General features: G+C 48.2%; 1 protein-coding gene across 2 annotated transcripts in view; it reads left to right on the top strand.

Annotated features, from left to right (window-relative positions):
* Window positions 1-19,858, top strand: part of tenm3 (teneurin transmembrane protein 3) — a gene marked incomplete at its 5' end in the record, with an annotated part of 291,642 nt that overhangs the window by 222,102 nt on the left and 49,682 nt on the right. For both annotated transcript variants that reach the window (XM_080464332.1, XM_080464333.1), the window contains 3 exons: window positions 2,085-2,216; window positions 2,311-2,446; window positions 7,434-7,577. In XM_080464332.1, the coding sequence (XP_080320458.1) occupies window positions 2,085-2,216; window positions 2,311-2,446; window positions 7,434-7,577 (412 nt within the window). The remainder of the gene's footprint in view (window positions 1-2,084; window positions 2,217-2,310; window positions 2,447-7,433; window positions 7,578-19,858) is intronic.

The raw sequence follows: 19,858 nt of genomic DNA, 5'->3' as shown, positions 1-19,858 counted from the left end.
TCTTCTCATAGCTTCATAACTAAACTACAAACATGATTTCAACTGAAAACTGAGAAAAGTCTGAAGACAGTCCAAGGACATCTGCTCAAAAGATACTCATGGAGTGACCACACACACACACACACACACACACACACACACACACACACACACACACACACACACACACACACACACACTCACACACACACACACACACACACACACACACACACACACACAGGGCAGATGTGCTCTGGCTGGTGAATAGTGAGCGGACCCGAAGCTGCTCTCTTTGATAGGTGAAGGAGGTGTGTGTGTGTGTGTGTGTGTGTGTGTGTGTGTGTGTGTGTGTGTGTGTGTGTGTGTGTGTGTGTGTGTGTGTGTGTGTGTGTGTGTGTGTGTGTGTGTGTGTCCAGATCTAAAGAGCAGTCCTGCCTGTCCTTCACCTGCAGAGCCCACCTGGTAGTTTATGTACTTACACACGCCTTCAAAGAGACGTGGAGGCGGAGCTTCGTGTCCTGGAGACTGATCCTTTGATGTGCTGCGATACCATATTACCTGCTTTACCTCGTCCCTATGACCGTCTCCACATGGCGTCTCCACACAGCGTCCCTATGACCGTCTCCACATGGCGTCTCCACACAGCGACTCTATGACAGTCTCCACACAGCGTCCCTATGACCGTCTCCACATGGCGTCTCCACACAGCGACTCTATGACAGTCTCCACAAAGCATCTCCACACAGCGTCTCTCTGACATTGTCCACAAAGCGTCTCTATGACCGTCTCCACACAGTGTCTCCACACAGTGTCTCCACACAGCGTCTCCACACAGCAACTCTATGACATTGTCCACACAGCGTCTCTAAGACCGTCTCCACACAGCGTCTCTATGACATTGTCCACAGAGCGTCTCCACACAGCGTCTCTAAGACCGTCTCCACACAGCGTCTCTAAGACAGTCTCCACACAGCGTCTCTATGACATTGTCCACACAGCGTCTCCACACAGCGTCTCTAAGACCATCTCCACACAGCGTCTCCACACAGCGTCTCTAAGACCGTCTCCCCACAGCGTCTCCACACAGCGTCTCCACACAGCGTCTCTAAGACCGTCTCCACACAGCGTCTCTAAGACCATCTCCCCACAGCGTCTCCACACAGCGTCTCTAAGACCGTCTCCCCACAGCGTCTGCACACAGCGTCTCTAAGACCATCTCCACACAGCGTCTCCACACAGCGTCTCTAAGACCGTCTCCACACAGCGTCTCTAAGACCATCTCCACACAGCGTCTCCACACAGCGTCTCTAAGACCGTCTCCCCACAGCGTCTCCACACAGCGTCTCTAAGACCGTCTCCACACAGTGTCTCTAAGACCGTCTCCCCACAGCGTCTCCACACAGTGTCTCTAAGACCGTCTCCACACAGTGTCTCTAAGACCGTCTCCCCACAGCGTCTCCACACAGTGTCTCTAAGACCGTCTCCCCACAGCGTCTCCACACAGTGTCTCTAAGACCGTCTCCACACAGCGTCTCTAAGACCGTCTCCACACAGTGTCTCTAAGACCGTCTCCCCACAGCGTCTCCACACAGTGTCTCTAAGACCGTCTCCCCACAGCGTCTCCACACAGTGTCTCTAAGACCGTCTCCACACAGCGTCTCTAAGACCGTCTCCACACAGTGTCTCTAAGACCGTCTCCCCACAGCGTCTCCACACAGTGTCTCTAAGACCGTCTCCCCACAGCGTCTCCACACAGTGTCTCTAAGACCGTCTCCACACAGCGTCTCCACACAGCGTCTCTAAGACCGTCTCCACACAGCGTCTCTAAGACCGTCTCCACACAGCGGCCCCTGATCTCAGCCAGCTACAATCTTTGACGCCTTATTTACTTATTCTCCTTTATTTGCTCACACCAGTGCTTGTGCAGTGACGGGGTCAACAAAACACTTGTTCCACCGTCGTGGTTTTTACATTTATTGGTTGTTTTCAGTCTCAGTGGTCGTGTGTGTTTGTTTTTCTTCCTCCTGAAAAGGTGAAGCTGCACTTGGCAGAGCGTCGGTTGGATGCTGCAGTCGGAGCTGAAGGTGTTCTCCTCTCTGCAGGTCTTACAGGAGGAAACCTCGATTCCAGGCAGCGACCTCAACCTGATCTACCTGAGCTCCAGAGCGGCAGGGTACAAACCGGTCCTGAAGGTGGCCATGACGCAGTCGTCCATCCCGTTCAACCTGATGAAGGTCAGACGGGAAACGAATGATGGAACTATAGAATACGTGAGAGGAACTCAAACTGGACTTCCATTGACTTTTGTGTCTGGTTGCGTTGCTCCAGGTTCACCTGATGGTGGCAGTGGTGGGCCGACTCTTCCAGAAGTGGTTCCCCGCCCAGCCCAATCTGTCCTACACCTTCATCTGGGACAAGACTGACGCGTACGGCCAGAGAGTCTACGGACTGTCGGAGGCAGTGGGTGAGTGGCTGCTCCAGGTTCTGGAGAGATCTGGTGTGGAGCTGCTGTGGCCCCCTGAAGCCAGTTCTGTCTCTGATGCAGTCCGATAACGGAGGAGAGTTTGTAAGCAGAGGGACAATACAGACAATCTGTTGAAATGAAGGTGTTGGAGGACCGGCTGAGGAAATGTCTCTCACACTTCTGCTGACTTGCTTTTATAATGCAGCAAAAACAAACTCACTCGTAACCATTACAAATGTTTTCAGACGTTAATAATCACTTTGATCATCGTAAATTTAACTTCTGGCATAAAGTCCAAAGAGTATTGTTCTTGATCAGTTCAGAACAGCTGACGTACCATATTCATGAAGACAGATGTGTTTGTTATCGTCCATGTCTGTCAGGCTCCGCCCACAGAACTTCCTGTTGGTCCATCAGCTTCCAGGGTCAGATTGTCGGGTTTCTGTCAACACAAGCTTTTGGTCGATCACATTTCACTTGTTTACTATCTCATGTCGTGGGTCAGAAACCTGCAGCTTCTTCTTCTCTGGTGGAAATGTGGACATGCTGCTTCAATACGCCACCTTGTGGTACAGAGCGGTATCTCCAGACAAAGATTTGCTGGTTCTGCGTGGTTTTCTGGATCACGTCAGCGTCATGTGGCTCTAATTGTTCATCACTGTTTTTCATTATTTTGATCATATTTGATTTGGTCATCAAATATTGTATACACCCTCAAGACTACGTCTTATTAAGAACGGTCTCGTATCCTGCAGACAGAATGACCACAAATCTTTTTCTACTTTGGAAATAAGAGCCTACCAAAACTTGCTGCAATGATTTTACACTTACGGTGTATTATACGGGTTTATTTAATGTGGAATATAGAACGGCTGGAGGTAAGAGCGCTGTGGCCTCCAGGCTGGAACCCAGCAGGCTCAGCTGGATCATGTGGAGTGAGTCAGGGGTTCTGCTGGTGGTGGTGGGGATACGAGTCCATCAGAGTCCAGAGTCCAGAGGACACTGCGCTCTGTGTTTCAGCATGAAATGAAGTGTGTACTGAGAGTGGTGGTGGATTGATCAGACGGAGCTGGCGTGAACACAGAGCGTCTGCTGCTGATTCCTCCCGAGCAGCTGCAGGCGGCGGAGTTCAGCCGAGGGTTTGAGGGAAACGGCCGGGACATAACGGGCGTGCTCACCCCGTGACACCTTTATGAGGGACCCGTCCAGCTCACACACTCCTCCGTGAGTTACTGCGTCTGGACGCTGGGCCTAATGGGCCCAAACATAAAGAGGATTTACTGCTGCGCTTCCTCACAACTCCTCACATCGCTGCCCAGAAGTTACAATAAAGTAGTGTAACTGCAGGAGTATTTGGAGTGAATGTCTGGGCTGCAAAAGAAAAAGAAAATACATGCTGTTCGTTTCAGCCATGGAAACATGTGGAGGCGCCATCTAGTGGAGGGAGTGACACAACAATAAACCTGAGCAGGTAAATTGAACGTAACCGATATGCTGACATTATTTTCCCTATTTTATTTTTATTCCAAATAGCAAGACATTGATTCTCTTTTTTACAACAAAGATCCTATATGTATCAAATAAAAACAGTAGTGTCGTCAACTTCTTATATCTCTTGCCTTTCGAGTATTTTAACTGACGTCACTCATTTATGAACAAACAAGAACAACCAGACAACGGGAGCTCAACCTTTGTGACTCGAGCTTCATTCTAGAATGCAGATACTCGATTACACTTACAGGTGGTATCAACTAAAGTCTGTCCAGATCTGTTTCATATACTCAGTCCTTTTAGTCCAAAGCCCATAAAACTGGTCCTTTTGCACCCTGAAGGAGAAAGACAACTTTTCCATAACGTTCACCTCATGACGAACACTATTCTCACGTTGACTTTAAACCTACATGTAAGCGTTTCTCGTTCACACAGGACAGCAGTGATAGTACTACTTCTTTTAGATTTGTCTGAACAATCCTATTTTAAAAGCTACTAAAGAGCCAGAGGCTCAGAACTGCAGTGTAACATAAAGTCCTCCAGGAAAGGAGGACAACGCCGCCACCAGAAGTGGAGAGACCTTCAGGATGGTTCCGTTTCGTTATGGAGCGTGTTGGGGCGTGAACCCACACGTGATCAAAATCACCCGAAATGGTGCATTTAATGTATTCTACTAAATACTACATTGTGACGTGTAGATTTTGCTTCTTAACAGTAAAATATTTCCTTTTCTCCCTGACATTGTTGCTGATGATTCCTATGTCCTTTCTTGCTTTGAATAAAGGTTGCCTTTGTTTTTCTTATGAACCAATCAGAGGCCTCCTTTCACAAAAAGATGAATTTAGACCAAATTAGACGGTGACAGTAGTGATGGACTTTATACGCAAATTTTAGGGGCTTTGAGCAACATGGCCACTATTTTTTCAGCCGTCTTCTCCTAAAACTGAGCGTCCAGATGACGGCTGGACGAGCCGCGGCCTAAAACTGTGAGATGAACGTCAGAGTGTCAGCAGGTGATCGGCCACCAACACAAAGCAGAAGTGATCCAGAAGAGATTACTAAATGAAACCTTAGTAGATCACGTTCTGAAGTCTCAGCAAATGATTTAATGAGCTTCATTTCAGCGACATTCGAGTGACTGGGGGTCGATCGAACAACAGCTGCTTTGAATAATGTCTGAGTTCCAGTTCATTCTTCATATCTAAGGTGCCGAGTCCATCAGTTCAAGACGTCCCGTTGAGGAGCGGGGACGTCTAATTAAACGTTTCTGTTGGATGAAGCAGTGGGCGACCCGGCTCACAGCAAGAGGAGGATCAATAATGGGCCCATTAGAAGTGTCAGCGGTTGATGGGATCTGGAAAGATTCATCTCAGCAGAGTTGAGGAGTTTGATGTACAGTGGCTTCAGGAGCACTTCATGAAAGTCGCCCCTCTTTCAAAGTTAGGGTGAGCAGTTCCACAGGAGGAGTGAAATCCCTCTGTTCCTGGAGTTCATCTGAGAAGAAGGAAACAGAAGCAGGATTTCTCTTCTTTCTGTCGGGAGCTTGGCGGAGTGAAGCTCTGAGACACTGACATGAAGTGGTGAGTTCACTTCATCCAGCAGAGCAAAGTATTCAAGCAGTTCAACCTCCTCATTATTCAGATCAACGTTAGAAACGTAAAGCGTTACCAAGGCTCCGCCCACTCCACAGGTCTCGATGCTCAATTCCATTTTTTGCTGAGATCCGATTTTTTGGCGTGATCATTTCAAACACGCCCCGCCGTGTGAACGTGATCAGACCGGATGTTTTCAGGCCCCAGAGCTCAGAAGATGATGTGAAGTCAGAGAGAGCACGCTATTTCCTCATGATGCCAGTCAGCTCCAGGGTTGCCAGATGTGACTTAGTGTTTCAGCCCAAACAAGGTAAAACTCACACCTCAATGAAAACCAGCCCAAACCTCAGCCTGTGTGGGAACCATGTTAAAACCCACTAAACTATTAGATGTGTAATAAAGAACACAACATAAACACACAAATCCAGGAAATAAACAAAGTTAAAAGGTAAGAGAGTTTGGCTCCCTGATTGGGGGATACCTGCCATATCTGGCAACCCTGGTCAGTGTGTAGATTCATTTTCCAGAGGTTGTTAAATACGAGCGACAGAATCTAGACAACATGAGGAGGAAAGAAAAAAGAGCACAGCTTTTATTCTGGCGGAGCCACTTCCTCCTGTGCTTATCAGTGACGCCAGTCCCACGTCAATGACCAATCAGTCGATGTATCAGAAGTGGAACCACATAGGATGGAGGCCCTGGTCTGGAGGGAAAACATGAGAATGGAGCTTTAACATGGAAACACAACAGGAGGAGACGAGTCACTGTGAGTCAAATATCTGAATTGGGTCTCATGTCCCTGCAGACTGAACGAGGACTAAGTGTCCCGCAGGACGATGGAAAAGAAGACGAGTTTCATTTCTGTAAAGCTGCTTAATTACTGACCAGAACCGTCCTCTGCTTTATTCTCCTCCAACTGGACACACACACACACACACACACACACACACTCACACACACACACACACACACACACACACACACACACACACACACACACACACACACACACACACACACACACACACACACACACACACACACACACACACACACACACACACACTCACACACACACACTCAAGCAGTCCCCACAAGCTAGTAGTTGGTAAAGTAAAAGCGTAACTAGTAATCAGATTTCTTCTTCAGGGTAACTGAACTGACTGGTCGTCAGCTTGTCGTGACCGTTTAGAGGTTTGATCAGGCTTCAGCTGTTTCGGTGTCACAGAGTATTATGGGATGGATCCACTGACTGGCTGCTGAGTCTGTCTTCATGTAAACGGGACAATCTGATCTCAGTCTCAAACTATTCCTTCAGATTTAAAGTGAGTAACTGCGGCTTTTGTTGTGTTAAATTAAGCACGTACAGCGGCTCAATACACCACCCTGTGGTGAGAAGTGTTATTGCAGCTGCTTTGGTTTTGTGCATCATTAGATCTTTTTCAATGAAGCAAACAAAGCGTCTTCACTTCATGACTTTTCTTTCAGGTCATCATTTCACGTCGTACCTTCACAAAACATCCACGATACCGTTTGACTCCTATTTACACATGTTGACGTTATTTCAGAGCAGAAGACATTTCCTCGTCCTCCTCCCTCATCCTCTTACTCAGCTCCGTGTCCTTCATGTCTCTGGCCTTTAACCTGCTGATCCCGCAGCTTCTCCTCCTCCCACTTCATTAGAGACTGAAGAAATGAATGTTTGAACATAAAGCTGAGTGTTTCTTTAAAACAGGAGAGGACAAGGAAAGAGACAGATGAATAACGTTGTGCTGTGTGTGTGTGTGTGTGTGTGTGTGTGTGTGTGTGTGTGTGTGTGTGTGTGTGTGTGTGTGTGTGTGTGTGTGTGTGTGTGTGTGTGTGTGTGTGTGTGTGTGTGTGTGTGTGTGTGTGTGTGTGACCAGTGTCGGTGGGCTTCGAGTACGAGTCCTGCCTGGACCTCATCCTGTGGGAGAAGAGGACAACCGTGCTGCAGGGCCACGAGCTGGACGCCTCCAACATGGGAGGCTGGACGCTGGACAAACACCACATCTTGGACGTGCAGAACGGTACCAGTCCACCACACACACACACACACACACACACACACACACACACACACACACACACACACACACACACACACACGCACACACACTTCTTTTCCTGTTCCTGTTCCAGCTCCCACAGTCAGATATGGAAATCCGTAAAACAAATGGTGGCCATCTTGGATCTTGCTCTCTCTACTCTTTTAAAGTATTTCATTGTATTCTTTGACTCCTATAATTTGTCTGTTTCAAGTAGAACCAAAACTATGGCCAAATATCAACATTTCAGACAGATGGCGGCCATCTTGGATTTCGTCATTTGAGTAGGAACCCTTGATTTGCCAGCGAGGACTAAAGTCTTATTCAGCAAAAAGCCCTGAAAACTAATTGTCAAGCTTTCGTCCAGAAGTGGACATCTTGGTCTTTAATTGTTCCACATCTGCCCAGCTATCTGTGTTACCATGACGATAAAGATGGAGGAGTCCATCAACTCAGCCTGTGGTAAACAAAGCAGTGACGGTGTCCAGGTTGGAGAAGTTGGCTTGTGCTCCGAGGTGTGCAGGTTCGAATCCCACGGCTGACTCACCACTGTGGCTCCCTGAGCATCACCACTGACCCAGCAGCTCCTCGTGTGGTTAAAGTGTGACCAGGAGGGGAGGACTGAAGTGATTCTGGTGATTTTCCAGTCCTTGTCTTTTGTCTCTGAAAAGGGACCTTGGCTGAAATGTCTTAGCGGAAAAAGGGACTCGAGTTGTACGGTGGTTTTGTCCTCGTGTGTGTGGATGAAGAAACCAGGATGGAGGTCCAGAGTGAACGTTCACTACTACACTGTCGTCTGCAGAACATTTCCACAGGAACTGCTGCCACAATATTTCAAAGACACAGCACCTCTAGTGGTCGGGCCTGCAAACTGCAGCCTTTAAACCGTCTCACACCGTCTCACAGTGACTAGTATCACAAAATGTCCAGCAGCAGATTGTCCTCATGAAAACACTGACTGCTGTCTCAGAGAGGAACAGTATGGAGTCTTGTTAGGTGAGGACCTGTCCACAGTCTAGGTCCAGGTCCAGGTTCAGCTTCAGGTTCAGGTTCAGGTCCAGGTTCTGGTCCAGGTCTTGGTCCAGGTCCAGTTTCAGGTTCTGGTCCAGGTTCTGGTCCAGGTTCAGCTTCAGGTTCAGGTTCAGGTTCAGGTTCAGGTCCAGGTCCAGGTTCTGGTCCAGGTCCAGTTTCAGGTTCTTTGTCCAGGTTCTGGTTCTGGTCCATGTCTTGGTCCAGGTTTTGGTCCAGGTCCAGGTTCTGGTCCAGGTCTTGGTCCAGGTCCAGGTCCAGGTCCAGGTCCAGGTCCAGGTCCAGGTTTGGCTCAGGAGTCAGATGTTACTGAGTCCAGCTCAGAGGAGCAGTGATGAACCTCCTGGTCTCCTCAAACATTCTGAGTTCAATCAAATACCTGCGAAAAGACCTACCTGGTTATTAGAGGAAACATTGATATGCTTCCTCCTCCTCCTCCTCCTCCTCTTCCTCTTCCTCTTCACCCTCCTCCTCCTCCTCCTCCTCCTCCTCTTCCTCTTCCTCTTCACCCTCCTCCTCCTCCTCCTCCTCCTCTTCCTCCTCTTCCTCTTCACCCTCCTCCTCCTCCTGATGATTTTACATGTTTTTCTCTCTTCTCCTTTAGATTACTGTAACGCCCTTTTTACCTGTTTAAATCCATTCTTCTTCACACCTCCTTCAACCTGGAGAGTCTACATCACCCTGTCCTCTCCTCCCTCCACATCCTTCCATCCTCTCCTCCCTCCACATCCCCCGTCCTCTCCTCCCTCCACATCCCCCGTCCTCTCCTCCCTCCACATCCCTCCATCCTCTCCTCCCTCCACATCCTTCCATCCTCTCCTCCCTCCACATCCCCCGTCCTCTCCTCCCTCCACATCCCTCCATCCTCTCCTCCCTCCACATCCCCCATCCTCTCCTCCCTTCACATCCCTCCATCCTCTCCTCCCTTCACATCCCTCCATCTTCTCCTCCCTTCACATCCCTCCATCCTCTCCTCCCTTCATTTCCCTCCATCTTCTCCTCCCTTCCCATCCCTCCTTCACATCCCTACATCTTCTCCTCCCTTCACATCCCTCCATCCTCTACTCCCTTCCCATCCCTCCTTTACATCCCTCCATCATCTCCTCCTTTCACATCCCTCCATCCTCTCCTCCCTTCACATCCCTCCATCCTCTCCTCCCTCTCCCATCCTCTCCTCCCTTCCCATCCCTCCTTCACATCCCTCCATCCTCTCCTCCCTTTCCATCCCTCCTTCACATCCCTCCATTCTCTCCTCCCTTCACATCCCTACATCCTGTCATCCCTTCACATCCCTTCATCCTCTCCTCCCTTCACATCCCTCCATCTTCTCCTCTCTTCACATCCCCCCTTCACATCCCTCCATCCTCTCCTCCCTTCACATCCCTACATCCTCTCCTCCCTTCACATCCCTTCATCCTCTCCTCCCTTCACATCCCTCCATCTTCTCCTCTCTTCACATCCCCCCTTCACATCCCTCCATCTTCTCCTCCCTTCACATCCCTCCATCTGCTCCTCCCTTCACATCACCCCATCCTCTCCTCCCTTCACATCCCTCCATCTTCTCCTCCCTTCACATCCCTCCATCCTCTCCTCCCTTTCTATCCCTCCTTCACATCCCTCCATCCTCTCCTCCCTTCACATCCCTCCATCCTCTCCTCCCTTCACATCCCTTCATCCTCTCCTCCCTGCACATCCCTCCATCCTCTCCTCCCTTCACATCCATTCATCCTCTCCTCCCTTCACATCCCCCCATCCTCTCCTCCCTTCACATCCCTCCATCCTCTCCTCCTTTCACATCCCTCCTTCACATCCCTCCATCCTGTCCTCCCTTCACATCCCTCCATCCTGTCCTCCCTTCACATCCCTCCATCCTCTCCTCCCTTCACATCCCTCCATCCTGTCCTCCCTTCACATCCCCCCATCCTCTCCTCCCTTCACATCCCTCCATCCTGTCCTCCCTTCACATCCCCCCATCCTCTCCTCCCTTCACATCCCTCCATCCTCTCCTCCCTTCACATCCCCCCATCCTCTCCTCCCTTCACTGGCTGATATTTATATTTTTATTAGTTTAATCCACACAGTCATTGTTTGAATCAATACACTAAATGTCGCTTTTACTACTACTAATAATTCATGTCCAAAGTTTTGAAAATACCTTGAATCAGGTTTGAATAACTTCATTTCGGCTGTAAACTTTATGTACTTTGTGTTATTGTATGTATAAATGTTCACATGGGAGTTATTTGGATGTTTGTGATGAAGAGCCTGGTGTCCTGCCTGATCGTTTGTCACTCTAATGCTCCTCTTCATCGTGCCTCTTCTGAAGTTGGTGCCACATTAACAAAGCAAACCAAAGAAGAAAGAGCTCGGTGTGAGGACCATATGGACTCAATGATCCACCACTTCCAACCTGTTTGATCAGAAGCTCTCGTTTCTCTTGTCGAGGTTTTTCCTCCTGACCGAGTTCACTCGTCTTTTCACTGCGTTCCACTCCACAGAGCAAAGTCCTCCATGGTGTGTGCTAGTGGGAGCTGCTAACAGCAGCTAACACAGGCTAATGGCTGCTAACAGCAGCTGTCAGTGGCTAATGGCTACTAACAGAAGGTAACAGTGGCTAACTCCTAACAAGCTAACAGAGGTTAATCGTTGCTAACAGAAGCTAACAGTGGCTAATAGGCTAATGGCTGCCAACATAAGTTAACGGTGGCAAATGGCCGCGAACAGCAGCAAGCAGTGGTTCACAGTTGCTATTGGCTGCTAACAGCAACTAACAGAGGCTAATGGTTGGTAACAGAAGCTAACAGAGGCTAATGGTTGCTAAAATAGGCTAATTGTTGCTAACAGCAGCTAACAGAGGCTAATGGTTGCTAACAGAGGCTAATGGTTCCTAACAGCAGCTAACAGAGGCTAATTGTTGCTAACAGAGGCTAATGGTTGCTAACAGCAGCTAACAGAGGCTAATTGTTGCTAACAGATGCTAATGGTTGCTAACAGCAGCTAACAGAGGCTAATGGTTGCTAACAGCAGCTAACAGAGGCTAATTGTTGCTAACAGAGGTTAATTGTTGCTAACAGAGGCTAATGGTTGCTAGCAGCTAACAGACGCTAATGGTCGCGAACAGCAGCTAATGGTGGCTAACAGTGGATGACATTATTATTTGATGTGATAAAATCTATCAGCATTCAAACAAAATGACGAGTTGAGTGACACCGAACATGTGGAGGGGTGTCTGCACGGACACACGCTACGCACGCACACACGCACGCTACGCACGCACGCACGCTACGCACGCACGCTACGCACGCACACCCTCCCTGGCTGTCCTTTAGCTGTCACCCCATCCATCACATTGCTATTCGTCGCTCCCTCCCTGAAGGCCTCTGGGGCTTTTCAACACCTTGTCACTCGGTCTAGCGTGTATGTTTCCACCACTAGCAGTGTGTGTGTGTGTGTGTGTGTGTGTGTGTGTGTGTGTGTGTGTCCACAGGGAAGCCTCACACTGTAGCACAGTCACAATAAACTGACTTTTAATAATCAGCCTGAACTTTTAGATGAGATTCTTTACATTTACACGAGATAAATGAAAAAAGAGTACATCACCAGATCAGATGAATTTTTACCGGTTTCCATGGCAATATTTAGTTAATGATTAGATTTGAGTTGATGAAACCACATTAGATGTTGTCTGATCTCTGAAATGGGACCATTCATAAAATACAAACAATGTGCAATGATGTGAAAGTTAATCATCATTGAAAAACTACAAGTTCACAGAGGAAAGGCTGGGTAGGTTGTGTAATATATGTAAAGAAAATATCTGGTGGAATTGATCAGAAATAGTTTGGTTGTTAAATCCAGGTTTTAATGTTAATTATATTGCATTGAGCTGATCTTTATACTTTGTGGTTCAAATTTGACACACAACCTGAACAGTCTTAACATGGTTGTGTGTGTGTGTGTGTGTGTGTGTGTGTGTGTGTGTGTGTGTGTGTGTGTGTGTGTGTGTGTGTGTGTGTGTGTGTTCCACACTGAGAAGCTCAGCCATAGCTGCACTGCTTTACTGCTTTTTACGTTTGAACTTTTCTCTTCAGCAGAAGTCGACGTCGCTGAACTCAGCAGCTTTTTATTCTTGATCGCTTTCACTCATCACACCTGTGTTCATTAATTTCTGTATACTAACTTAGAACAAAGCATCTCTAACCTCCTCAAAGCAGATCCAGTTTGTTCATAGACCAGAAAGAAGAGTCCAGGGACCCATACCACTTTTTTAAAGGATGAGTGCAAGTACGAGTACTAAACTTTAGCTATTTGTCGATATGAGTACTTATTAAATGCCATAAAGCCAAATTCATATTCCATATACAAATGATATGTGAAGGCTATTTGTTGCTGCAAACCTCCTCCACCAGCCTCTATCGACGCTACGTCACCTCCACCAACCTCACAGTGCACAGTAGCATAGCGCATAGCGTAGCATCTCTCTCCACTCTACGCTATGCTACTGTAGACTGTAGACCAAGAGACCGAGCTGCTGGTAATGAGAGTATCAGTCACTTTATCACGTTTAGCATATAGCATGTAGCATCGCTACTATGTTTCGATGCTGTAAAATGTTCCGGGGCTCACACAGTAGCCATGCTATATGCTACATGCTAAAAAGTTTCAAGTCTCACACAATAGCGATGCTACATGCTAAAGAGCTTCAGGGCTCGCACAGTGGCCATGCTACATGCTACATTCTAAATGTTTCACGACTCACATAGTGGCCATGCTATATGCTACATGCTAAAGAGCTTCAGGGCTCACGGTGGCCATGCTATATGCTACATGCTAAAGAGTTTCAGGACTCACACAGTAACGAGGCTCGATGTTCAACATGATAGAAATATGACTGATACACTCAGTAGCCAGCTGTAGCGTGTGCAGCGCCACACGGCAGGGGGTAAATAGACGCTATGCTCTGCCCTGTCCTGGACTAAAGTGTGGTGGACTTGCAGCTGAAGGTCGCCGCCCCAGTGGCCCGTACGGGGCACGCCTACCAAACGTGTTATTTTGCGATGCAGTGTGTTTGCATGCAGGAAAAAACTTTGTAGTGAAACGCTGCCTCAACAATGGTGGAGAGAGGAGTGTAGGAGGTGATGAAGGAGGAGGAGGAGGAGGAGAAACTGATGTTTGAAGGTGAGGAGGAGGAAGGTTTGGCGTTGAGACACGTCATTAACATGAGAGAATCTCCAAACCGTGAAGGAGGTGCAGATGTTCGCCCAGGGTGGAAAACAAGCCAGGTCTGCGACTGCTCCCAGTCCATACTCTCCTGGACTTGGTACTTTTATTTTGACAGTCACCGTAATAACAATCCAACTTCCTTTCTTGCTTTGCTCTGATGAAAGTCAATTTAAGGAGAAACTAGCATTTGGTATCAGAGACGAGCTGTTTGGGTTTAGTTTCATCTATACTCTCATAGTTCTTCACATCTTTTGAACCAGTTGTCAGTCTGAGAGCTGGTTCTCTATTATAATAATAATTATACATTTATTTACAATGAATAATAGCAGTTAGTGATCAGAGGCACTAGTGTTGAAGAGGTTAAATATCTTTTTAAGGTGCAGCTACATCACAGTGATGGTCTTCAAGCTTGATATGGAGGACGAAATATGATTATTCTGGATTTGGCTTGATTCTCTGTGAAAGCAGCTGCAGATCCACATCAAGTAGATCCGTCTGGACAACAGCCTGCTTTGGGTTTTTTGCACATTTGTAGCTCAAGTTCTCTCACCTGGTGGTGTGTTCAGGTGTTTCAGTTCTCTCACCTGGTGGTGTGTTCAGGTGGTGTGTTCAGATGCTTCAGTTCTCTCACCTGGTGGTGTGTTCAGGTGTTTCAGTTCTCTCACCTGGTGGTGTGTTCAGGTGTTTCAGTTCTCTCACCTGGTGGTGTGTTCAGGTGTTTCAGTTCTCTCACCTGGTGGTGTGTTCAGGTGTTTCAGTTCTCTCACCTGGTGGTGTGTTCAGGTGTTTCAGTTCTCTCACCTGGTGGTGTGTTCAGGTGGTGTGTTCAGGTGCTTCAGTTCTCTCACCTGGTGGTGTGTTCAGGTGTTTCAGTTCCCTCACCTGGTGGTGTGTTCAGGTGGTGTGTTCAGATGCTTCAGTTCTCTCACCTGGTGGTGTGTTCAGGTGTTTCAGTTCTCTCACCTGGTGGTGTGTTCAGGTGGTGTGTTCAGGTGGTGTGTTCAGATGCTTCAGTTCTCTCACCTGGTGGTGTGTTCAGGTGTTTCAGTTCTCTCACCTGGTGGTGTGTTCAGGTGGTGTGTTCAGATGCTTCAGTTCTCTCACCTGGTGGTGTGTTCAGGTGTTTCAGTTCCCTCACCTGGTGGTGTGTTCAGGTGGTGTGTTCAGGTGTTTCAGTTCTCTCACCTGGTCTCTAAGCCGCTGTTCCACCGCAGTATGCTGCTGAGCGGGGCGGAGCAGGAGGTTACGGTACGGTAAAGCTCACCCAGGACCAACTCTGTCTCACGGTCCAACACAGAAAGTACAGTAAGAATGTAGGCGGGGTTGAGAACGACTCGGAGAGCGTCCAGCGAAGAACATGGAAGCAGCCGGAGGCCGTCCAAGTTGTTCTCTGTGACTCAGGTTAAACTTTCTCATTGTAAACAGCAGCGTCCAGCTCCTGTTCTCCTCCTCCTGTTCCTGAGAGGAGGAGGAGCTCCTGTTCTCCTCCTCCTGTTCCTGAGAGGAGGAGGAGCTCCTGTTCTCCTCCTCCTGTTCCTGAGAGGAGGAGCTCCTGTTCTCCTCCTCTTGTTCCTGAGAGGAGGAGCTCCTGTTCTCCTCCTGTTCCTGAGAGGAGGAGGAGCTCCTGTTCTCCTCCTCCTGTTCCTGAGAGGAGGAGCTCCTGTTCTCCTCCTCTTGTTCCTGAGAGGAGGAGCTCCTGCTGTTCTGTTCCTCTTGTTCCTGAGAGGAGGAGCTCCTGTTCTCCTCCTCCTGTTCCTGAGAGGAGGAGGAGGAGCTCCTGTTCTCCTCCTCTTGTTCCTGAGAGGAGGAGCTCCTGTTCTCCTCCTCCTGTTCCTGAGAGGAGGAGGAGCTCCTGTTCTCCTCCTCTTGTTCCTGAGAGGAGGAGCTCCTGTTCTCCTCCTCCTGTTCCTGAGAGGAGGAGGAGCTCCTGTTCTCCTCCTGTTCCTGAGAGGAGGAGCTCCTGCTGTTCTGTTCCTCTTGTTCCTGAGAGGAGGAGCTCCTGTTCTCCTCCTCTTGTTCCTGAGAGGAGGAGCTCCTGTTCTCCTCCTCCTGTTCCTGAGAGGAGGAGGAGGAGCTCCTGTTCTCCTCCTCCTGTTCCTGAGAGGAGGAGGAGCTCCTGTTCTCCTCCTGTTCCAGAGAGGAGGAGGAGCTCCTGTTCTCCTCCTGTTCCAGAGAGGAGGAGGAGCTCCTGTTCTCCTCCTGTTCCTGAGAGGAGGAGCTCCTGTTCTCCTCCTCCTGTTCCTGAGAGGAGGAGGAGCTCCTGTTCTCCTCCTGTTCCAGAGAGGAGGAGGAGCTCCTGTTCTCCTCCTCCTGTTCCTGAGAGGAGCGTCTGTATCTCATTAAAAGACTTTTCAATAAACCAGTTAACAAATCAACCAGTGAGCAAAGCGGCGTATGTAAACAACAACGGAGGTTTAGGGCGATGAAATAATTAAATATTTCGGGCAAGTCCAGAGTGACGATCGTCACTACCAATCAGCAGACGGCTGTGTTACAGCTCCTCCTCACAGACCCGTTCCTCGCTGCTCGGTACCTCAACGGAGGGGGAGCGGAACATCGTAGCCGGCGGTCGCGGGTTCTTCCCGTACCTTCCACAACGTTTCAGTCGGACCGGGCAAACGCCCGCCCCGCGACGCCACGACACAGAGAGTGGTGGAACTGCTGGAAAAGCTCCTTCTTATTTAGTCTTTACTTTCATATTTTTTTTTTTCAGTCAGACTTTTATGTCAGTTGCAATTTAACTCTGACATTTTAATGAGCCTCAGGGAAACTAATTGAGAGTGGAGTCACTGTTTTCTTTTCTGTTTCTGGTATTACAGTGTTTTCAAGTGAGAGTTGAGCAGAGACGTGAGGTTAAACAGATCTTTTCTGGAGCTGACTATGTGGGTGTTGGAGATCAGATGAAGTGTGTCAGGTCTGTCAGAAGATGTGTTGAGAACAGAAGCATCCAGAGTTTTCAGATCAAGGTCAGAGCAGCTCATTTACACACACACATGTTGAAAGCACTGTGAGAACCGCCTGGCTGGCCTCTCTTTTAACACAGCAGGAGGATTCAGGCTTTTCTCTCAGTCTGTCTATCACCTCCCATCACACACACACACACACACACACACACACACACACACACACACACACACACACACTCTCGCTCGCTCCTTGGTCCGGGAACCCGTCGGTTGTGAGGACCCCTGCTGGCTCGGCCTCTGTTGATCAATCAACACCTACTAATGAAGGAGGAGATGAAAGAGGGCGAGGAGCAGCAGTGGAGGAGAAGGAGAGCCAGCAGGATGGGGGGGGGTCCACTGAAATGGGATTTTGAGGGCCGATAGCGATGCGTCACACTGGGTTTCAAAAACTCCCCAATGTGGCAGAAAGTTCCAGGAAGAGTGTGGCTGTGAGGACGAGGATCGGTCCTCACACATCAAACATCGTGACGCCTAAATGAAAAGGATTTGAAAGGATTTGTTGTAAAGGAGTCAAGAAGCCAGAGTGTGGCGCCGTACGTCTGTCTGATGGTGAAACATGCTCGGTCTGTCTCTGAAAGAGTTTTAGGGACCTTTCACCTCCGGGACCTGGTTCACCTGGAAGGGGGCGGAGCCCAGAATCTGGTTGGGTAGCATTCACATTGACTTTAGAGACCGGATCAAACATCACGCAGTGACACCAGCTGCTCATTTGGGGGCGCAGTTAAGCTCTTTTAGTTTGACACCTAAAGGTGAAGTGAACCCTTTAAAGCCCCAGTGTGCTGTTATCACTCTGATCTACTCACAGAAGGGGCAAATAACAAGGTGTAGAAGCTTATTTCCTGCCAGGATGTACTGAGGATTGAGTGGCAGGTAGAGAAACATGTCTGAAACGGTTTGCATTGACTAGGACTGTGAACCCGCCTCCAGCACAGGTCTCCACTGTGTGGACGCTTCCAGAGTGGAGAGAGCAGCCGGGATGAGCTCAGGCTAAAGTGCGCCGCAAGAGATGAAGACCAGCTTTTGGTTTAGGTTGTGGTGAGCTGTGCATCCACACTGACGGCAGAACACAGATCCAACACACACAGAACACAAGGCGGGATGGTTTCAAGATGGCGCTGGAGTTTAAATAATTCAGCTCACCACAGGAGGCGGCGCTTTGATGCCTCACTTTGAAGAACGAGTGCATCCCTCGCTTTTCCTCTTCATCTTCTCATCGCTCCTTCACATCCCCCTGAGCCCAGCATCTTCCTCTTCCTCCTCCTCCTCATCCTCTCTCTGCTTCTAGCTGTTAACGTCTAAGAAACAGCCACACACCCCGAGCTCCTCTTCTAGGAACACTAAATCATCACAATCATTCTGCATTGTTGGTTGATTGTTAATTAAAGTGATGCAACTTTAAACAAAGTGTGCAGAGCTGCATCGGTTGGTGTTCCTGTGACGAGAGAAACCAGAGCTTCAGCAAAGAGATCGTCCCTGTAGTTCTTACAGGAAGTGCAGATGGTTCCAGCAGTTCTTCATCTAAATGCTTTTTAATAAGTTAATGCGACCACACTGTTAATGCTAACAGATAAAGCTAACAGGGTGACAGCAGTCACATCCCTTTAATCTCACATGTTCTACCATCTCCTGGGACCCCCGCAGTGAAAACCAGAGGCACCGACATAGATTTCAAACATACCCTCGAGGATGTGCAGTACGCAGCGTGGGGGTGGGGGGGTGGGGTGGGGGGGTATGGGGGGGTGTTAAGTCACGTGCAGCCGTGACGTCTGTAGGCCTGTCACCAGAACAAATTCTGCTGGACGATAAATTGTCCCAGAAATGATTATGATAAACGATAATATTGCCGTTTTGATACATTTTTTCCACTAATATATTAATAATGGTATAATAATGCAAGATAAATAAACTTTTATTTCTTAAGAATATTTAAAATTGGAATTGTAATATGAAAAAAAAAACTTTGTAAATCTCCAAAATAAAGAATCAAACCACCTCATCTCCCCCTCTCCTCCTCAGGGGGTCTCCTGCTGCTCTCAGGTGAGCCAGGTGATTATCCTGTTTAGTTAGTGCTGGTTAGTGAAACTGCAGGTCACCTGTTTATCTTCTGTTCCTTTGGAAACGAGATGTAGCATCTCAAAGGGCTTTCCTTACAATACATTCAAATTCTCTCTCTACCCCCCCCCCCTCTCTCTCTCTCTCTCTCTCTCTCTCTCTCTCTCTCTCTCTCTCTCTCTCTCTCTCTCCACCTCTCTCTCTCTCTCTCTCTCGCTCTCTCCACCTCTCTCTCCACCTCTCTCTCTCTCTCTCTCTCTCTCTCTCTCTCTCTCTCTCTCTCTCTCTCTCCACCTCTCTCTCCACCTCTCTCTCCACCTCTCTCTCTCTCTCTCTCTCTCTCTCTCTCCACCTCTCTCTCTCTCTCTCTCTCTCTCTCTCTCTCTCTCCCCTCCAGTCCAGTCCATCGCCCCACCACGGTAGCAGTGTTTAAAACTTGTTTTTTTCTTAAAAAACAACAACCTGCACTCTCCCAGTGTAATTCATGTCCTGTTACAACCTGGACACAATATATATATATATATATATATATATATATATATATATATATATATATATATATATATTGTTTTAAATATGGTTGGTGCAGCTTATGTTCATTTTTTAAAAATAGTGTACACTGTACTGTCTGTGGCCCATATTGACGTGATGATCGTCATTATATAAATCATTATATAACTGTACAGGCAGAACATTTCCTAGAAAGTCAGGTCAAATAGTTTTCATCAAACTGCAGCAGGTTCCTGTCCTGTCCATTCCTACATGACCCAGGTTCCTCTGGGTCACTTTTCAAGTGGATTCACTGCAGCTTTGTTCCACAATTACACCTTAAATTACACCCAATACCTGTACTGCAGTTCAGACTGATTAAATAGATCCCCACAGGGACAATAAAGTATATCGGAACTTATTCAGGAAGGTGTGTAGTGACATCCACTCATCTCTCTCTCTCTCTCTCTCTCTCTCTCTCTCTCTCTCTCTCTCTCTCTCTCT

This window comes from Lipophrys pholis, assembly GCF_963383615.2.
Source record: "Lipophrys pholis genome assembly, chromosome: 5".
Taxonomy (NCBI): domain Eukaryota; kingdom Metazoa; phylum Chordata; class Actinopteri; order Blenniiformes; family Blenniidae; genus Lipophrys; species Lipophrys pholis.
Note: the sequence above shows the minus strand (reverse complement) of the source record. Positions and strands in the feature narration are given on the sequence as shown.